This window comes from Fulmarus glacialis, unplaced genomic scaffold (assembly GCF_000690835.1).
Source record: "Fulmarus glacialis isolate BGI_N327 unplaced genomic scaffold, ASM69083v1 scaffold16966, whole genome shotgun sequence".
NCBI classification, from domain to species: Eukaryota; Metazoa; Chordata; class Aves; order Procellariiformes; family Procellariidae; genus Fulmarus; species Fulmarus glacialis.
The window spans coordinates 16,330-35,173 of NW_009219137.1; the positions used below are offsets into that span (position 1 = coordinate 16,330).

Here is an 18,844-nt window from a genome sequence, read left to right on the forward strand (position 1 = left end):
TTAGATATTTCTTAAATAAATTTTAAATCGTCATACTCCAAACTGTCACAAAAACATAGATACAACATCATAGCAGTGAATTTTAATACTTATGCCTCATGAGATCAAAAAAAGTATAGAAAAAATCAAGATAACTAGTTTTAAAACTAGATACAGAATTACATTCTTAAAATTTTAAAATACAATTAAACAAGCGCTTATTTATTGTGTAAGCAGAACACGGTTGAGGATGTATCATAAGTTTAAACAGAAAAATCTTATCTGGTTTTACAGCAGGGTGTTTGATTTGTTTACTTGCCTTTTTTTTTTTTTTCTTTTCCTGCATAAATAATATATAATAAACAAACTCAGAAAATGGTGAAACTTCTTTTGAAGGACATATGATGCAATTTCATTCTGCTCAACTCGTTTGCTATAGCTGTAAAGTGGCCTCTTAACAGACTGGCCAAAAAAATTGTGTGTCCTGTACATTTAAAGCAGGCGAATATATTCTTAAACTCAATTTTTTTCATGTATTTTAACGAATGTACACACCCACATCTACACTGAAAATATATATACACACACACACAACTCCTGACATAACATAGTAATGAGTTTCATACGTTCTTACACAAATGAGAATATAGAACTAGAGAGAGCGTGAAGGCATATATTTCAACTGTTTGTCTTTCTTCTTGTATCATGAGAGGTATCCATTTATCGTATTTGTGACCTACAGTGATGGGGTAAACTAGAATGTACAATAATCAACTAATTGAACTAACAGCATCACTTTATAGTTCATGAACTTGGTCAATAAAAGCAGCTGAATGAATAAATGTATTTGTGCAAGCATTTGAAAAAAAAACCCTCACAAAAACCTCAAAAAAGTTCACATGATCAAATAAAAAACAAAATCAGCATTAATCCCCTGACTGATAACCAATAGTTCAGAGAAATTAACTATGATCAGCACTGCTAATCATCACTCTGCTATTTATTTGTTTGCTTGTTTTCCGAGAACAATTTGTTCCTCAGTTTAGCCAAGGGATGTATATAGCATTAAGCCCAAGCTAGACAAATTCAGACTACTTATTCAAGCATTTTTTAATAAGGAAGGTAACTGACAACTGGAGTTACCTACCAGCAGATCAGGCATGATGTCCCAGATCCACAGTCTAGAAAAAGGTTTAATACATTTTTAATAGATGCAGTTAAAATCGAATACTTGTGGACTTGATACATATATTATTAAATAAGGTACTGCTTTCCTTTAAATTGGTGTCCTTTTCCTTTAAAGCTCCCTCTACATTCATAAAAAGTGTAAGAACAACTGGGCACAGTTTGCAGCATTTTATCAAGCACACTGTAATGAGATAAGAGTTTGAAAGATTGGTATTAGAAGAAAATTCCAAGTATTAAACAAAGAATAATTTTAATAATAAAATAAGGCATATTTTCCTCAAATAAATTGGTGTAGATCAAGAGCAAAACCATTCTTAAAACTGAAATGTACATTACATGTTTTCCTCATATGCTACACAGTGTACTGTGGAAAAATGATTTACACATTCTAATGGAGGAAGTGATGAGCAGTCACATAGCTCGCCCAGTTCAGTACCCATGCCAGTCAATCTAGGGAGACATTAAAGGGAATGTAATGAACACTGCGAATCTATGAAAGCATACAATACAGAGCGCACAGGCTTGGCTTCACCACATATGATTGATACAATTTCAAAACTTCATCACAGTCTCCTGTTTCTTCAGTATGCACTATGTACGCTACTCAGCAAAACTTAAGCAGGTACAAAGGTGAATATGAGGTAGTCCTGTGACATTTTCTGCCCAATGCATTTTATTTGCTTTAGATCAGAAATATATATTCAGAGATGAAAATGATGAGTTTTAAATGACATCTTGTGAGGCCAAGAATAGTGTAAGTATTTAGTTTCTGTGCTTAGCATCAAAGGGAGCATAAGAGAGAAATTTCATTTAGAGCTTTTTTGCATACTGGCTTGCCAAAACAGAAGTAGTAACACTGCATGAAACAAGACAAAAGCTCAACCAATCAAACTGATAGCAAAACTGTTAGAAAGTCCTTTGGCATCAGGTCCTTTTCTCATTGCTTAGTTTTACTCTTTATATATCTTTCACTGCTGACACCACAAATCTCATACAGAAACTGGGCACCTGAAAATCAGACCAAACCCCAAAACACCAAACCCAAAGTAAACTGGTCATTCACAATTAGTCTCAGGAAGAACAACAAAAACAACCACCACCATAATCAGCATGCTAACTGAAATATGTTCAAAGCAAATAAATGGTGGTAGCTCTTCATGCAAGGGTTATTTAACTTTTGAAACTCTTCTGCTACAGAATGGTAGTAATAAAAATGCATACAGGGTCATAAGAAGGCCGGACAAGTTAATGAAATTCACAGATGTTACTAAACATGCAACAGGCATATTTGGCTCAGTGGGTCCTTGGACTGTAGAGACAGAAGAGGGACCACTCATGGAGATACTATGTATGCCGTGTTCCTCTGCTGTTCCCTAGAGAGTCACTGATAACCATCCACAGAGACAAAATACTATGCAAGATGTCTTTTCTTTCTGACCCAAAATGATAACTCTTATGTTCTTCCAAGCATTTAATGTAACGTATTTGAATGTATCTTATTTAGTGTTCATCGGCAGATAATAGTTTCAAGAACACGTTAATTCTCTTTTGATACCCAGATTACACACACAAAAGGTACTAATGCAAGGTTAAGCCTAAGTCAGGCAGTTTATTAAATACAGAAGGAAAGAAAAAAAAAAAAATCAATTAAGTGATTACAGACTTATTTTTCATTCCCTTCTTTCTTTTCTCTCTGACTGAAAAATTTTAAGGACACAAAAACCCCCACATTTACACAAATCTAAAATATAAACTGACTTAATTCCATTCATGGTTTCAGACTTAGCCTCAGGTATGTGGAATAGAGAAGAAAAATAATTACAGCATCCACGTAACAAGCAAATAGCTCGTTGTAGCTATGAATTAATTTCATTTCCTGTAGATCTATGTCTAAGTTAAAAATGTTTGTGGATGTTTGATAAGGATTGATCTCACACTTCCAAGTTTTCCCTCATGTAGCAGTGGACTACGAAACACATCTTTCTGCTTCCCACCCACCCACTTTCATAAAAGCTACTGCAAGTACAAGGCCTCTACCGTCAGTCACATTTGGCTGACACTGGATGTGTTTAAAATGTTGCATGTGGAAAACCAGCACATTCATGTAAGCCACAATTTCAGATTAAGAAATTATGTTAAAACTTTTAGTAGAAAAAGGTGACTGATTTTGTGCTACTTCAGTGAAAAACTGCAACTCATTTAAAGGCAACAGATGTGGCCAAGAAAACAGATGAGAGCAGCCAACTTACTCATATTAACCTTATCTTTTTTTTATTCAACAGAGATATTCATTGCTCTGATCTAGCCCTCAAACTTTAAGGTCTCCTCTTGAACTTTTATGAACCTAATTTTGCCAGAACCACCATATTATTTAAAGAATAAAAAATATTTTAAGAAGCTCTGCTTCTAAATATTGACATCTAACTTAAAAGTAACAATCTAGCCAAAATCTACATTAGGAACTGAAGTCAATTTTTAAAGATGAAAATGACCTACCAATATAGTCCAAAAAAATTCTGCCTGCTACTGAATGTAGTTGATGTTAAGGAACTTACACAGCTTGAGAACACATTAGCATTTGCTCCATCAATACGCAGCTGAATTATAGCGCACAGGAACCATAACTATCCTTCCTCTCCTGTCTTTTCAGCCCCATCTTCAGAACTTGGATACGTCCATCTTAATGCTTGCATATGTATGCCCGAATCTGCCATTTATCAGATCTGCAACATAGAAGGCTCCTAGATAAGCCTGAACTGTTATCCAGCTCTCCAAGACTATCAGCTGTCCACCCAGTCTTCACTTACGTTGGCCCTGACGCCCCCCAGTTGGATCACTATGTCCTTCTGGGTCTTTGAACCACCTCTGTGGCAGGCAGGTCTGTGAATTGCCTTTGTTAGAGATGCCACTTTTTTTCAGACATGAGGACAATCCAGGCATGCTGACCGTACATCTCCACTCTGGGGGTATACGCTACTGAAGTCAGTGCATTTAGTTCTGATCAATGTTGAGCAGAGAAAAATTAGGTTTATCTTCACGTCAGAGTGAGGAAAATGAATTTAAACTGAGGTACTAATAGAAAAGTTAGAAAAAAAAAAGCTTTACCGTTCTGAAGGTGGAAGCTGGCAGGCGTTATTTGAAACTCAAAGGAAAACAAATGTGAACAGAAAGTGAAATTAGAATTGTACTTTCATTAATTCATCCAGTCCTTGAGAAAGAACATCTCTCACTACAAAACTTTCACTCTAGTACTTCATCATAACTGTCAAAAACAGTTTGCCCTATGCAAAATTTTGCACTGAAATTGTGCCAAGTTCAGCAAGCCCATTGTTTTTCTAACTACCCAGCAAAGAAAATTTAGAGACCATGCATGATTTCTTATTTTAAGAAAAATTATTTGAAGTTTGCTTTAGTAGTCTTGTGCTAGTTGCTCATTTGGGATGGATCCCTTTCTCTCCATGTGACTTAGTCTCTACTAGTCTTATTTGCAGCCAAATACACTCTTAGCTGGTTTATTAACAATCAAAAGCCAAAAAACATTCAGCATCAATTAATTTTATTTACTTTTCAGATTATACAAACGCATGTATCCAATAAATTCTAACACATGTACAACAGTTAAAATAAACTTAGCTGACTGCCTCCAGAAGACAAATCTGCATCCTGCCTACAATCTGCTGTACTGGACTAAAACTACAAGGTGAATAGATCTACTTCATGGCTTGTCTACACCTACATAATCATACCACTGCAGCTAAACTTATACTGGAATAATTATACCAGCATAAAAGCCATAATCTTGACTTAGTAATTTCAAAACAGGATAATAAACTGTAGTAATTCACAGTAGGGATTCTATCAACAACAAAAAAAAAGGACCAAAAATAGAAAATTATGCAAAGATCGTAAACTTATCAAATAGAGTAACCTCAAGTCTCTGTAACAGATCAGCTCATTCATTCCCTAAATACTGCTGACACTTCAGAGTACTCCTATATGATAATAAGAAGTTTGCATTGCACCCTCCAGCACTACACAAAATTTACACCACCAGCATCTATTAGATGTTTACCATTTAATGCACCTCACTCCAGAAGATACTTATATGCATTATCATCTAAACACATTGAAAGAACTTTGGAACAAAAGTAACCTAGTACCCGCGCTTTCCACCTTTCAGTCCAGCTTACGCAGCCATAGGCCAAAGTGTATTTCTGGACTAGGCCATTAGGCTATGCACATCCCAGAAGATCTGGAAAGTCCAAGGTAATGCATATGCAGTTACCCTATAAATGCTGAAATTCCACACCGCAATAATCAATTGCTTTCAACACATTAACCTTGGCACTGAAGAATGTTAAAGAACTACAGTAACAAGTCTTTAGCAAGAACTATGCATATGTAAATAGTAATTTCTTAGAGCTTAGAGTTTACTAAACCGTTCTTAATTTTCCCAAAGGCAGCAAACGTGATCCAAGGATTCCACCCTTTCAAGCTTTACACACCTAAGGTGAGGAGACTGCAGAGACCTAACCAACATAAGCAGAACAAATGGCAAAAATCAAATTAACTTAAGAAAGCTGGTAATTCATACCCTATTTTAACTCAGTCATAATGGTTTTTATATAACATAGAACAGTATACGTGGAAGTACACCAAAGCAAAATTCTACACGCACAGATCTTTGTTTTGTTTAATTAAAATAGAGTAAATTAATTCCTTTAAATTGCATACGGGGAAACACACTGAAGCGACTTTCAATGAATTAGTGAACTAGTACTACTACTGTTTGAAAGACAGATAAACTATCTGATCTCTACTGACAAAGAAAAGTCTCTTAAAAGATAGTATCTCCCTATCCTGTGAGCTGAGACTTGGGGCCACTGTGTAGACACAGCACAGGAGCAAAGAGGAAAAGGAGACCTTTACCCAAAACAAGCTTTTGCACCTGCAATAGCATGAGTTCAAATTGGGGGTGTGTGGGTGGGTGGGTGCGTGTGTGTGAATGCACAAGCCAGGGGATAAACAGGACAGGAGAAATTACTGCCAGAGTTATTAGGAAGATGGAAATATGCTTTCCTCTGTACAACTGTTCTCACCTTAACTTTAAATTCTGGTCTAGAGAGGAACTTACATGTATAAAAGGTCATTAAAAATAAAATTTTTAAATTTAAAAATACAAAAACTATTTCTTATCATATAGAACATTAGCTGCAACTTTCTCTTTACACAGGAGCAGAAAGGAAATAAGGCATTACTTAAAACTCTGAATCTCTGTATGTTATCATACCATCCATTTTTCAGCAGATTTAGAAGGATGATGATGTAATATACTAAACATTATTTTAAAAATTGGAGGTTTTTTCCACAAAATGTGCTTTGGGCCATTGACAGCAAGAGGTCACTTTCAGAACAAATTTAACATTTGGGATATTCACAAAAAGTTATTAAATTTCATCTTAAGAATAACATGCTAATATACTATCCAAAGGGGGATCAGATTTCACACTTCAAAAAGGGTACAACTGAACTGAGTGTTCTCATCCTCTGCTAAAAACCAAATGTCAGTGACTCATCAAGTGGCATATGCTTTAACACAGTAGGATCACCAATTCTCCAGCCCAAGCATAAAAATTAAATCTTTATAAAGCATAAAGTAATTTTGTTGGCAGTTTTTCCCTTGACTCAGGAAATATTTGTGAATCTTGTGAATCTGCCATTTTATGGTTTGGAATTTTTACAATTTCTTTTTCCTCTTTTTGCAAGGGGGCAGAGAGAGGAAGAGAACGTGAATGGCAGGAAATGGGAGACTTGTGAATTATTACTTATGTGCATTTTCCAGAGTGATATATTTAATCTTACCAACTTTGTGATCGCAATGTTTTAATGTACATATGCTTAAGACAACACACAAGAATGATACAATCTTGTAGTAAGATTGTTATAAACAAATGTTTGGGGTTTTGAGCTGATCTCATTGAGCAGATTTTCTGTAATGCCAGAAATGCAGTTGCACAGGCTCAGTTACTGACATAAATCATTCTCTAATTTGTTGATGGCGGGGTTGGGGAGAGAAGATAAATTTCTTTCAAAGTGCAAAGCAACATACAATTTGACCATTAAGTTCCCAAACGATGTGAGTCAACATTTTTTAAAAAGATTCTATCTATGGTGCTCTTCCAAGCATTGTTAGTACAAATTCTAACTGCGTAATTGGTAAGAAGCACAGCTGAGGTCAGTAGAAGTATCTGCTGAGTCAAAAGTATTAAATCAAGTCTTTGTGTGCTAAGTGGTAACATCCAGAAATTGCTGTTAGAAATAAGAACCTCATTTTAGCAAACAGTGTATACACTACACAGAACTACACAAATATGTGTGTGTGTGTGTGTGTGTATGCATTTTTTGATGGCTAATAAACTTAGACTCAGAGTAACTGAGTTTTATGGGTGAATTCTGTAGATCTAAGTTACAATTCTTCTGAATACCCTTTGGCTGCTCAACAGCTTCTGGCTTCAGTTGCCAGAAAAATAAGCTAAGTAGACTATTTTTTTGCTTGGTAGCACAAGGTTTTCTTCAAATCAATGAGATTTCAAGCAGATTTCAAATCAATGAGATCTGAAGTCCCCAGCAATGATCAAAATACAGTAATGAAAAAAAAGGAAAAAAAAAAACAAACAAAACAATAAAAAGCCCTTCAAGGCACTATGAGGGAAGAAGAAATAGGGATGTTTTGACTTATTCTCCTCCTCTTAATTCCTGTAGATACACGCAAGGCAGCATGGCATCCAGCTTTATTCACTAGAGCATGTAAATGGCACCTTAAGCCAGGCAGAAACATGGATCAGACCAAGCATGTGCTGGAGACATAAAAAGCTGGAAGGAGAAATCAGTGCAGTATCTCAGATTTCTTTACACTTTCTATTGGTAGGAACTTGAGATGAGAGAGAAATCTTGCATATTGAACTGCTCTGAAACATACTAAGAAAGTCTTTAAATGACACCAGCTTTACCATTGTTAATTCATTATTAAACTACCTCTAGTAGTCTGGTCATGTTCCAAACTTTAGACTCTTGTTAAGGTCAAACTTTCAAATGCTTGATTTTAATCTCAGATGAGGAACATATCCTTATATAGCTTTAACAAATGTTACTGGGACAATTAAATGAAACTAGCATCATAAAACAGAACAATTCATGAAGGATTACATGGCAAAGCTGTTATCACCTGCATTCATAGCACCACATGAGTTCTATTCCCATATTTAATGGAATAGCATGTGTTCACCTTCCTCGCGAGTATGGATACGGAGTATTAATCAGACTAAATGTAACATCAATCTTTTCAATATATTATCACAACTTTATGAGAGCTGATAGCTAATCAAACTGACCAGCATCCATGCAAATAATAAATTCTGGGTCAGTTCAGAATGACAGTACTGCAACAATGCAAAGTATGATTCATAGATGTCAACAAATAAAATAGTATTTTATTTTCTATCCAGGGGTAGGAAGTTGAAAATAGGCCATCAGCTGATTACTAAAGCCTGTGCTTTTCTCTAGAAAACTCATAATGACATGCAACTGCCAAGAGATTAAACTGAATCCAGGGCTTTCAGAGGTACCAGGGAGAATAAGTTTTTCCTGCAGACTTTATAGCTTTCACAGTTGCTATATTAATCTTGCACCCTAGGTAGTCATGGGTACCACCTACATATACCATATGAGTACAATCTCCTTACTTTTCAGGTAGCATTTATTTACAAATTATCCTGTAATTCCTGAAGCAGGAAAAAAAGACAGAAGTAGCCTTCTCAGATCAATTGTGTCAGAAAGGTTCTTCTATTATTATGCAGGAGGCTCAAAAAAAGTTCGATAGTTCTCTAGCCTTCACAAGCTGAGAAATGAGTTTGTTTTCACTTTGCAGTTTAATTAACCACAGAAATTTCCAAGTTGTTAATGCCAGTTTTTTGTGAAGGTGATTCTGCCAAACCAAACAGCTAATCTGCTCTAGCTGAATTCCAACCAATCTCGTGTATCAGCAAGGTTTACCTGGTGAAGGCTACTGGGAAAGAAGTAACCCTTCTTTTTTTGAAATTTAATCTTACTTCTGTCTTAGTGAGTTATATCATTCAGTAAAAAAAAAAAATTGAACTATATTTAACTGTGAAAAGTACTTAATTTCAAGACCTGGAGACTATGTTTCATGGACTGTTTGTTTAATGAGGCATGCTCTGAATGGTTAAATTAGTATTACTTTCATAGCCCAATGCTTCATAAGCTTATGTTTCATTACAGATTGTACATGTGCTGAATTCTTGTCTAATGACCATGTAACAGGGCACGTTCAATTATTCTCTTTGGGTTTTAGAAAGAAACAGGAAGTTTGGCTATAAACAATGCAGTCATAGAATAAATTTCACCACAGCAAGTTCATCTGAAAAATATGCATTCTTTACAACACAGCCAGGAATGGCATTATGAGAACCAACATCCTGCTGCACTCAGGTTTGTCTTTTTTTTTTAATTTTGTTTTTTTGTATTAATACTTAGGCAATATAAGAAAGAAAACTTTTCGTTAATACTGGATGTTTTGTGATGAGCAGTACTTGAAAGATGTGGATAGTGAATCAAAAGCAGCTGCTAGAAACCACAGATAAAATAACAAGTTTGCTAAATTTAGTATATGTTATGAAATACATAGAGTGGAGGAAGAGTCAGCCGTTGTAAATTTTTATCAGCTGGGAAAGAATTACTACAGAATATTTCACTCTTCACTTAAAAAATAAAGGAAAGATGACAGACATTAAATAATGGCAAAATATTTAATAGGCAGATGTTAGTTGATCTACATTAAAATTTAAGACTAAAATAAAACTAATTTTTGATTACATTTCAGCTTTTAACTCCTTTTAATAATTTACAAAAATATCCACCCAAAACTGTAGCGTTAATGAAATAAGAACAACTATTATTGTCTGGCTTCCAATTGTGCCTAGAAAAAGCAGAATATTATTATTACTACGCCGCATCTTTTAATTATTCTACAAATAGGGTAACATTTCAACTCCAGTATTAAATAAACAGAGTACACTTGGATTATTAAAAGCATTTTCTTAAAATAATCAATAATGTTACAGTTCTTCACTAAAAGAGCAAAAAAATTGCTTTACTTAGCCATCTATTTAATCTTAACTAAACTTAATATACTTAATGCCAAGGTTTTACTTATTTTTTTATTTTTCATGTGGGAAGGAAAATACTTAAAAACCTAACAATGACAGTCTGCAATTACAGATTGGATTAGGTTTTTCCCTAGGTTCTAGCTTCTAAAGATTCCAAGTACTATGTCATAACAGAGATTCTGTGAAGTAGTTTACATCAAATGGGAAACAAAATGTCTATTTTTGAAAGACGGAGGTTGCCCAAAAATAATTAAATACACGTTTAAAAACAAACACTGCCAAGTAGCTGACACCCAAAATCTGACCCACCTAAAAACTGAAGAATTATTCTATCAGTTTTCAAATCTTGCCATTTACACCCACACAAATCTTGCCAATAAATGCACTTACAGAAATATGTATATACATTACAGCATACTTGTACACATTTGTCCTGGGCTGGCCTGATAGAGTTGGCCAGCAGAGGGAGCAGAAGTTAATAAACCTTTTTCCTAGAACAAAGATGAGAATCATTCATGCTGTGTCAAACACGGAAGTAACTGAGAGGAACACCATCTTGGCTGTCCCATTAAAAAAAAAAAATGTGGTGGAGAAAAAGAAACTCTATGAAATGTTTTTGGTTGTTGTTTTTTTTTTTCCAAAGCAGATAAAAAACAAAAAACACAAACAAGTACATCAAGCTTACCTTTGCTCAAAAATATATGCATTTCTGTATGACAGAAAAATACATCCTTACCAGGAGCAGCAAAATACTTTCTAAACTTGTCCTCTATAACATTAATCTATTGTTTCTAAACACCTTTTTCTGCATTTTTGTTACTTATTTTAAAAAGTTTTTACCTGCAGGTTAATCTCTGCTTCATAGAAAGTTAAGCAGGAACAGTAGTGCCTCTCTGAGTCTATATCAGTCAAAACCACCACAAAGAACGTTGGCTGTTTTCTCTCTTTCGAAAGCTGCCATCCTCCAGGCTGGCAAAACTAATGAAACAAAAAAAAAAGAGACACATAGTTAACCAGTAATATCAATTATTTTAAGAAATACAAAAGATATTTTTAAACAAAGTAACAGAACATTATCTGAAACAAGCAGCTCATTTCATTTAAAGTGAACATATGCAGGGTTGCAAAATTTGGAGAAAATGGGGAAAAACCCAATAGGTCTTGGAGTTGGTCAGACTGATATAAATCTAGCGCTACAGACATCAAGGGAGATATAAAAATAAACTCTACAAACTGAAGATGTGTTCCATTCAATTCAGTATTCAAGATCATCTTGCAGGGTTTAACAGGCAACGACAAGAAAAAATTGACACATTATGCAGGTTTCATTTGGACAACAGGTTAGAATTTGAAGCTAAAATTGTTGTGCCTTCGAATGTCTCTACATTTTTAATTTCTTCATGTATTCTCCATTGATTTATCTAATCATAGATATTCCACTTACACCTACTTGCAAAATTATTCAGTACTTACTCCTACAAAAGACTATTTATAGAGCAATATTTTTCATCCATTTATTGATTACCTCTATAAACTTTATGGTGAACATTTGAAATTTTGTAAGAGGTCATACCATAGCAGCGATATAAGTTTTGCCACCCCTGTGAAAAAGACATTCAAGTTTCGTGACTTCGTAAGTCTCAGGGACAAAGAAAATCATTTGCTCCTCAGACTCAAGGAGGCTGCAGTTCTCCAAATACTTCATATGTACTTAGAATACTACATGTTTCCCAGCTCTTGCAGCAATGAGCAGACTAAATATGTGCAATACTTAAAACACACATCAAATAAGCCTAAGTCCTTTCAGTATTTGATCCTTCAAGCTAACCAGGCTATGGCAGCGCAAGTCACCAGAATCGAAGACAGCGATTCTGACCTCAGAACAGACATGCACAAGCAGCATGAACAAAAAGAGAATTACAGCTCAAAAGCAAAGGGAAAGGTGTATGGTTTTTCTTCTTTTTTAAATGACTGGAGTACAGCATCGGTTAATAACTTGTTCCCAGTAATGGAAGAGAGTGCTGAAATTCAGGAATCGGTTTGCTGAAGATTCTTGAGATGGCCTTTATGGAATTTTGTATTCACTGCTTCTTTTCCTTAAGGCTGAAGTCACATACATGAAAAATTCACAAGTACATTATTATTAGCAAAATTATAAACTTAGAGTTTACATGGGGCAAAAGTAATAACCCCTGTATGTATTAGGAATAATTAAAAAAACCCTAAACATTTCTAGAATTGTTAAACAATGCAGATACCAAAGGAACCAGAGAGATAGGTCAAAATGTCATGTTTCCAGCAATTGCTTCTTTCCCCTGGACAGCTGCTAAAAACGGAAAGAACATGAAGAGTAAGTTGTAAACAAACATTTACTACAGATTCATCTTTAGAACCTCTACAATAAAACCTGGGTAGTCTTAGGTGAACAGCAGTTAAAACTCTGCCTCTGATACACAATTTATTTTATGATCCTTTTGAAGATTTTATGGCAATATTTTCAAAAACGAAGTTTTCTCATGTTACATTCTTCATATTCTAGATAGTCAGCTTAACACTTCTGAGTCTGTATACTTAGAAGTGCTAAGCACCCCCTCCTGCATCTGAGAATAACTGTACTTTGAGAAAAGTATATCAAAAAGTACTTTGAAAAAGACATCCTAGTCATTCCATGCTAAGCATCCAGTATTAGTCCATGATTTTGATAATACTGGCCTAATCTCCCCTTGTTTTTCATCCCATGTCTGTTAAAAATAAGAAGATTCCACTATTAATCTTGCAGGACTGCTATAAAGATAATGTAATATGGTTGATATATACAGACATTATAACAAAAGCATCATTAAAAAGTTTGACAATAAATTCATTAGAGTTCTGTATGTATTGCAGAGTTTAGGTGGTGTGTGGTAAATGAAGCCTGGAATCTGTAGCTCAAATACGATAAAACCCCCAAAATTCTGAATAGCTATTTGTTCAATAAGTATGAGCCAAAATGCAAAGAATGCAGTAAGATTCTTTTAATAAACAACACCTTTCCATGGTATACCGTTAAAACTGAATCATCCATACAAAGTAGGTCAAATTAAGGTTGCTTATGCAGTCCTAGTTCTGGCACTTCTTAAGCTCTGAATGCTTGCGTTTACAATCTTAACATTCTTTCAGATCTGCCAAATCTACCAGTTCTGACAGGAAATCCTTGCTGGTGCCATTGCCCTTTAGCTTTATGGGTAATTTCCTATCTCACACCTGTAAGTAGCAATCTATCAGATTTTTGATTGTCTGGAATTCCTGGACAAGGGACCATTCTGCACACACCAAACACCACCCTACTAAAGGCACAGAAGAGCTGGTATATCCAAATAATCCACAAACAATGTATTCTGTGCCCGAATGAAAAATACGTGAGCTTGGGATGTGTGGCTTATGCATAGCTGATTTTCACATGACACACAAAGAATCTACCAATTTTGAACTCTGAGGTTTTGGTAGGTTCATTTTGAATATAGTTTTTGTATTTATTTTGAAATAAAATAAATTAAAAAAACATTCTTTTTATTGTAATAAGCCATTATTAGCAGGTCTACTGCATAAAATTTATACCAACATCTGCCCTGTAAACTGAGAAATGCAAAGGGAAAACCAACAGCTAAATTTTAACTATCAGAAGTGACTGTTCATCTGGGTAGGCTGCTCTCAATAGCAATCTCTCAATCTTTATGCATGTCTAAACCCTGCTCATGTCAGTGAGAATTCTTCCCGATTTCAAAATGATCTTGTGTATAACATATGCTTTCTAGATTTAACTATTTTACTAGGAAACAACAATTAGTGATTGTTAAGGAAAGCAGCTGAAGTAGAGTACACGCACTGCCTACACAGAGAATCTGTGTTTTCAAATAAACTGGAAGGAATTTATAAATACAGTGACCGAGGATAAAGACAACATGCTCCTCCAAGTAATTAAACAATGAATGACTCTCAGTTTCCTTAAAATAAGGTAATAAATATTAGTGTAATATTTGAAATGCAAACCACATTGAGAAGAACTTTCCAAATTAGTATAAATACAAGCTACTATACAGTATGATTACCAGCACAGTCTGGCCACTAAGAACAGCAAAATGTTTCCTTACCAAATCAGATGTTATACCAAAACAGACAAAAGAACCCTTGCAAATATAATTCAAAGGTCATGTGCTTCTTCAGTAATCAAGAAAAAACCCCTGAAGTTCAAAAATGAACACACTCCCATATTGTTTCAGTTATTTACCAGAATTCTTGGAACCAGAATGTAGCTTCTATCAAAGACACTGAAAATTAGAAAGAATCAAATTGTCCAACTCACTATTCATAGAAATAAGCTTCTAATGGTGGTGAGTGCTTCAAATCAACTCCACATTACAACTGATTCCCTTCTAAAATTTGGTGCAAATATCCAGAAGCTGTGCTGAAGAATATGTAACAAACATCTTATATTCAAGGTGCTGAAATTTCAAGCATTGTTTGAAACTACAGGTGCCCAATGAAGCAAAGAACTTGCTCTTAATTATTCCCACAAATGCTTTCAGACTAAACAAGAAACCAGACAGATTTAAAAATGATGCACAGTGTTTTAAAACAGTGTAGCTGAGTTTGTTACCTTTAAAAATTTTGTATGTCGTCACCACAAGCTTCTCTCTAAAGTCTAGACATAATTAATGGATGTTTAAAAATGACGTTTGTTTCTTCTAATTTTTATAAGCCAAAAATATTGTCTTTGCTTGATTCATAAATTTGTTCCTTCTTTCCTACCTAGAGCCATAGCTGTACTCCTACTCTTTCTCTTGCCTTTTAAAAGAAATCATTTGCATAAATCATATAGCATATACCTTATATATACTGTACATAGCTTTGGTGTCTGGAATCACAGAATCATAGAATATCCTGAACTGGGAGGGACCAATGAGGATTGAGTCCAACTCCTGACTCCACACAGGGCAACCTAAAAGTTAAACCATGTATCAAAAAGCATTGTTTAAACAGTTCTTGAACAACTACAGGCTTGGGGTCATGACCACTTCCCTGGGGAACAGTCTAAAGTCTGTTGAAAAATCAAAGACAATGTAAAAATAGTCACAATTTCTATTAAAGCACTGGAGGAATTAGCATGTAGGAGGAGGGCTTACTGGATATTGTGGAAGTAAAGACTAAATACTATTATTATACTGTACAGTATTTATATAGTGTTCAAGTTTCATTAAAGAAACATTTTAGTCATTTGTAACCTTACCATCGCAGTCTATATTATTTGCCCTCCATATCTGTTGATCAGAAATTGCATGTTAGAACTTTGTCATTTAACTCTGGGCTTGCACCCTGAGCCCAACCAAGTCAGTAACAAAAACTTGAACCAATATTCTAGTTGGGTCTGTGTGGCTACAGACAGGAAGACTGCTCTCTCTGCACTTTACATTGTTTTCTGTATCAACAATCCAGTCAGCTTTCCATCAGAAATCCACTACCTTTGATGGCACTACCAAAGTAGAAAGGGGAAAAAGCTTGTTCAGAAAGTTTATGACATGATACATTCTTTGCAGGTCATCTGTTGAAAGCATTTTTGGGGAAGTTTATACAAAACAGAAGACAAGATGTGTGATATACCATTACAGAACACTGCACTTAAATAATCAATTATATTTAAAATATATTGTCACATTATATATTTTCTTCAAAATATATTTGTGCACTTGTTTCTTGTTAAATAAAATCCAAAGCTATCTAGATGCACATAAAATAGAAAACATTTGAACTCTATTGACAAGACTTGAATTAAAAGATCCCAAAATGTCTTCAGAATTTAAAACGTGACACAGATATCCACCTTCCTTTCTAGTTTAACTCTTTCACCAAACATTTGATTCTCCCTTGGTTCTCTCTGGGCATAGAGTTTCATTTTATTAAGTCTGCTTCTGTAGGCTTTCTTTTCCTTTTCAAATAACTGTGCTTTGTTTTTAACATGTATCATCATCATCATCTTTTCTACAAACCTCCCTGAAAATAAAGGACCATGTTCTGGACATTATGTGAAGAAAGTTTGTTCCATTTGGACTTGCATGACCCAGCACCAGCTGCTGAGTATTTCACCATTTCACCATTCACTTATGTATGGAATTTTGGCAAAGGGATTTCTCTTTTTCAGATGCATACCTCTACTTAAAACAAAAGAAAACAATTACAAAGCTCACTGGCGTAATAAAAAAGCAATGTAATGAAGCTGTAAATCTGAGGAAATGCTCAAAGCTTTGGGGGTATCTCTGAATGTAAACAGAATACAAAATATACACTGAATTTTATAACATCTTCCTGCCTTTCAACACGTTGTATCTTAAACTGCATATTTATCCTCAGCCTAGTCTAACATAAAACTAGTGCACTTAAAGTATACTCCAGATTATTTCCAGGTAAAAGCCCGTTTCAAGTGTTGTAGAAGATTCTGATGATCAACTGTAAACAATTAAACTCACTCATAAAGAAAAAAATAGCTTTTAATCATAAAAGAAATACAAAGGCCTTTTCTACCCTGGAATGCACTGAAATACAGAGTTCCCCAAGATGAACCTTTACACAGCCACCTCGTGGCACCCGTGAACTGCTGGAACCTGCTGCCAGGATCTCCCACAAAGGTGCGTGCAAACCAGCTGCCCACTTCTCTCGCCCAGTCCAGTCAGAGGCTGGCAGGGTGCTGAAGCTAGAAAAGAGGTTAAGAAGCCAACATTAATATGGCTTTCTAAAATAAAATAGGCTTTCTAACCTATGACACCAGAGACAGAGGAAAGGCGAAAGAAGTGTAGATACATAGTGTTCATTTCAAGTCAAGGAACTGCTTTCTCCCCTTAGCAAATCGAAAAAAACACACTCAGGTGCCTGCACATGCTTGTATTGGATACCACCTGCCCCTTAGCCTCTCACACCTGAAATTGGTTGAAATACTTTGGGGAAATCACATTATAAGCGGCAGGAGGGTTGTTTGTGACTACAGGTGACATTACTATCCAAGAAGAGTTTCAGATGAATAATCTTTCCCCTCCTTGCCTGGGACAGACTCTCCCCACATGCTCTGGACATTTCTGTCTCAGTAGTCAGCTCCTCAGTCAAACGTAAAAACCATGTCAAGAAAGACACTAAGAAACGCTTCCCCTCAGAGAAAAGATCCTCGACCACATTCTTAGGCTTCCTAAGGCTGAAAGATCTCTCAGTGGCACTAATCCTGCACAAGTGACAGAGGAGGTATTCTCTAATTTGAGCTACAGATTAAAGTGATCCTTAATAATCAGATGCTCAAGCTTGTCACAGAGACCCTGCAGCAAAAGTCAAACAAAAGAAGAAAAGTTAAAATATTTGGGAACATCTCAACTAAAATCAGCTAATTCATCCTCAAAAACCATAGAGATAGAAAAGTCTTTTACTGAAATTCATCAAGAACTAGGTTAACCTCCCCCACGTACTAGTGAATATATAAGCCTGAGTGTACATCTACACATGCAGATGAAAAAAAATCAGTTCCAAGTTAATTGCTTTGCTTTTTTAAAACCTCATAACATTGTGTAATTTTAAACACCTTTCCACAATGAATGGTGGAAAACCCGAACTTGTAAAAACCATTTCTACAAGGACTGTATTCCTAGTTTGGCTTCTGAAAAAATACTTGAACTGGATTTTAGAAAGAAAACTACACCCACCAGGAAACCAGTTTCTTTTTCTGCTTTCAGAACACTTAATATCTCTACCCCAGTGGCTTATTAAAAAGAAAAAAAAAAAATTTAAAAATCTGTCAAATAATCTTCTGACTATTTCTGAACAAAACCAACCTAGACTACAGATGTGAATAACTATTGTACGCTAATGCCTTTATTTCAGAAATAGTACAGGATTAATTATGACATTCTGAATGGGGTTTTCTTCTCAAAACAAAGTTCCGACATCTTTATTCTAATCATGTTTAGTAAGAAAGTGAAATCACTGTGCTTGTGCAAATAATTAATGGTTTGGACTTTTTATTCATTTATTTAAACCACGCTCCCTCCTCTTGTTTTCAGCCAAGTGCCCATCAAGATAATCTTATGGCAATTTAAAAATTCTGAGACCCTTGGACCCAGAATCTTTTTTTACCACCACCCCCAACACACCCACCATGCTCTATCTCAGGCAAAGACAGTGAGACAGCTGTGGACAGTAGCCAGAAATTCTCAGATGCACATCAATATGTCAAACAAATACAAATATGTATTTGCAGATATTTTATGCCAGAGAATTTTTTTTTTTAAACACATTCTAAACTTCATCAAAAAATTAAAAAGTCATAAATTTAAACTCTCGGGACTTGCAACTGATATTCAGGAACACATACCCTGCCTTCAAAATTTCTCTTACAATAATTGCTGCCAACGCAATATTGCTAATTGCAATAATTGCTCCCAGTGACACCGTAGGTCAAAAGAATAGTGAGAAGTCTGGAT

General features: G+C 35.2%; 1 protein-coding gene across 1 annotated transcript in view; it reads right to left on the reverse strand.

Moving 5' to 3' along the window:
• Positions 1 to 18,844, reverse strand: part of LOC104078582 (myotubularin-related protein 13-like) — a gene marked incomplete at its 3' end in the record, with an annotated part of 87,816 nt that overhangs the window by 7,956 nt on the left and 61,016 nt on the right. Inside the window, exon 3 of the mRNA XM_009580265.1 lies at positions 11,193 to 11,330. Coding sequence (XP_009578560.1) covers positions 11,193 to 11,330 — 138 coding nt within the window. The remainder of the gene's footprint in view (positions 1 to 11,192; positions 11,331 to 18,844) is intronic.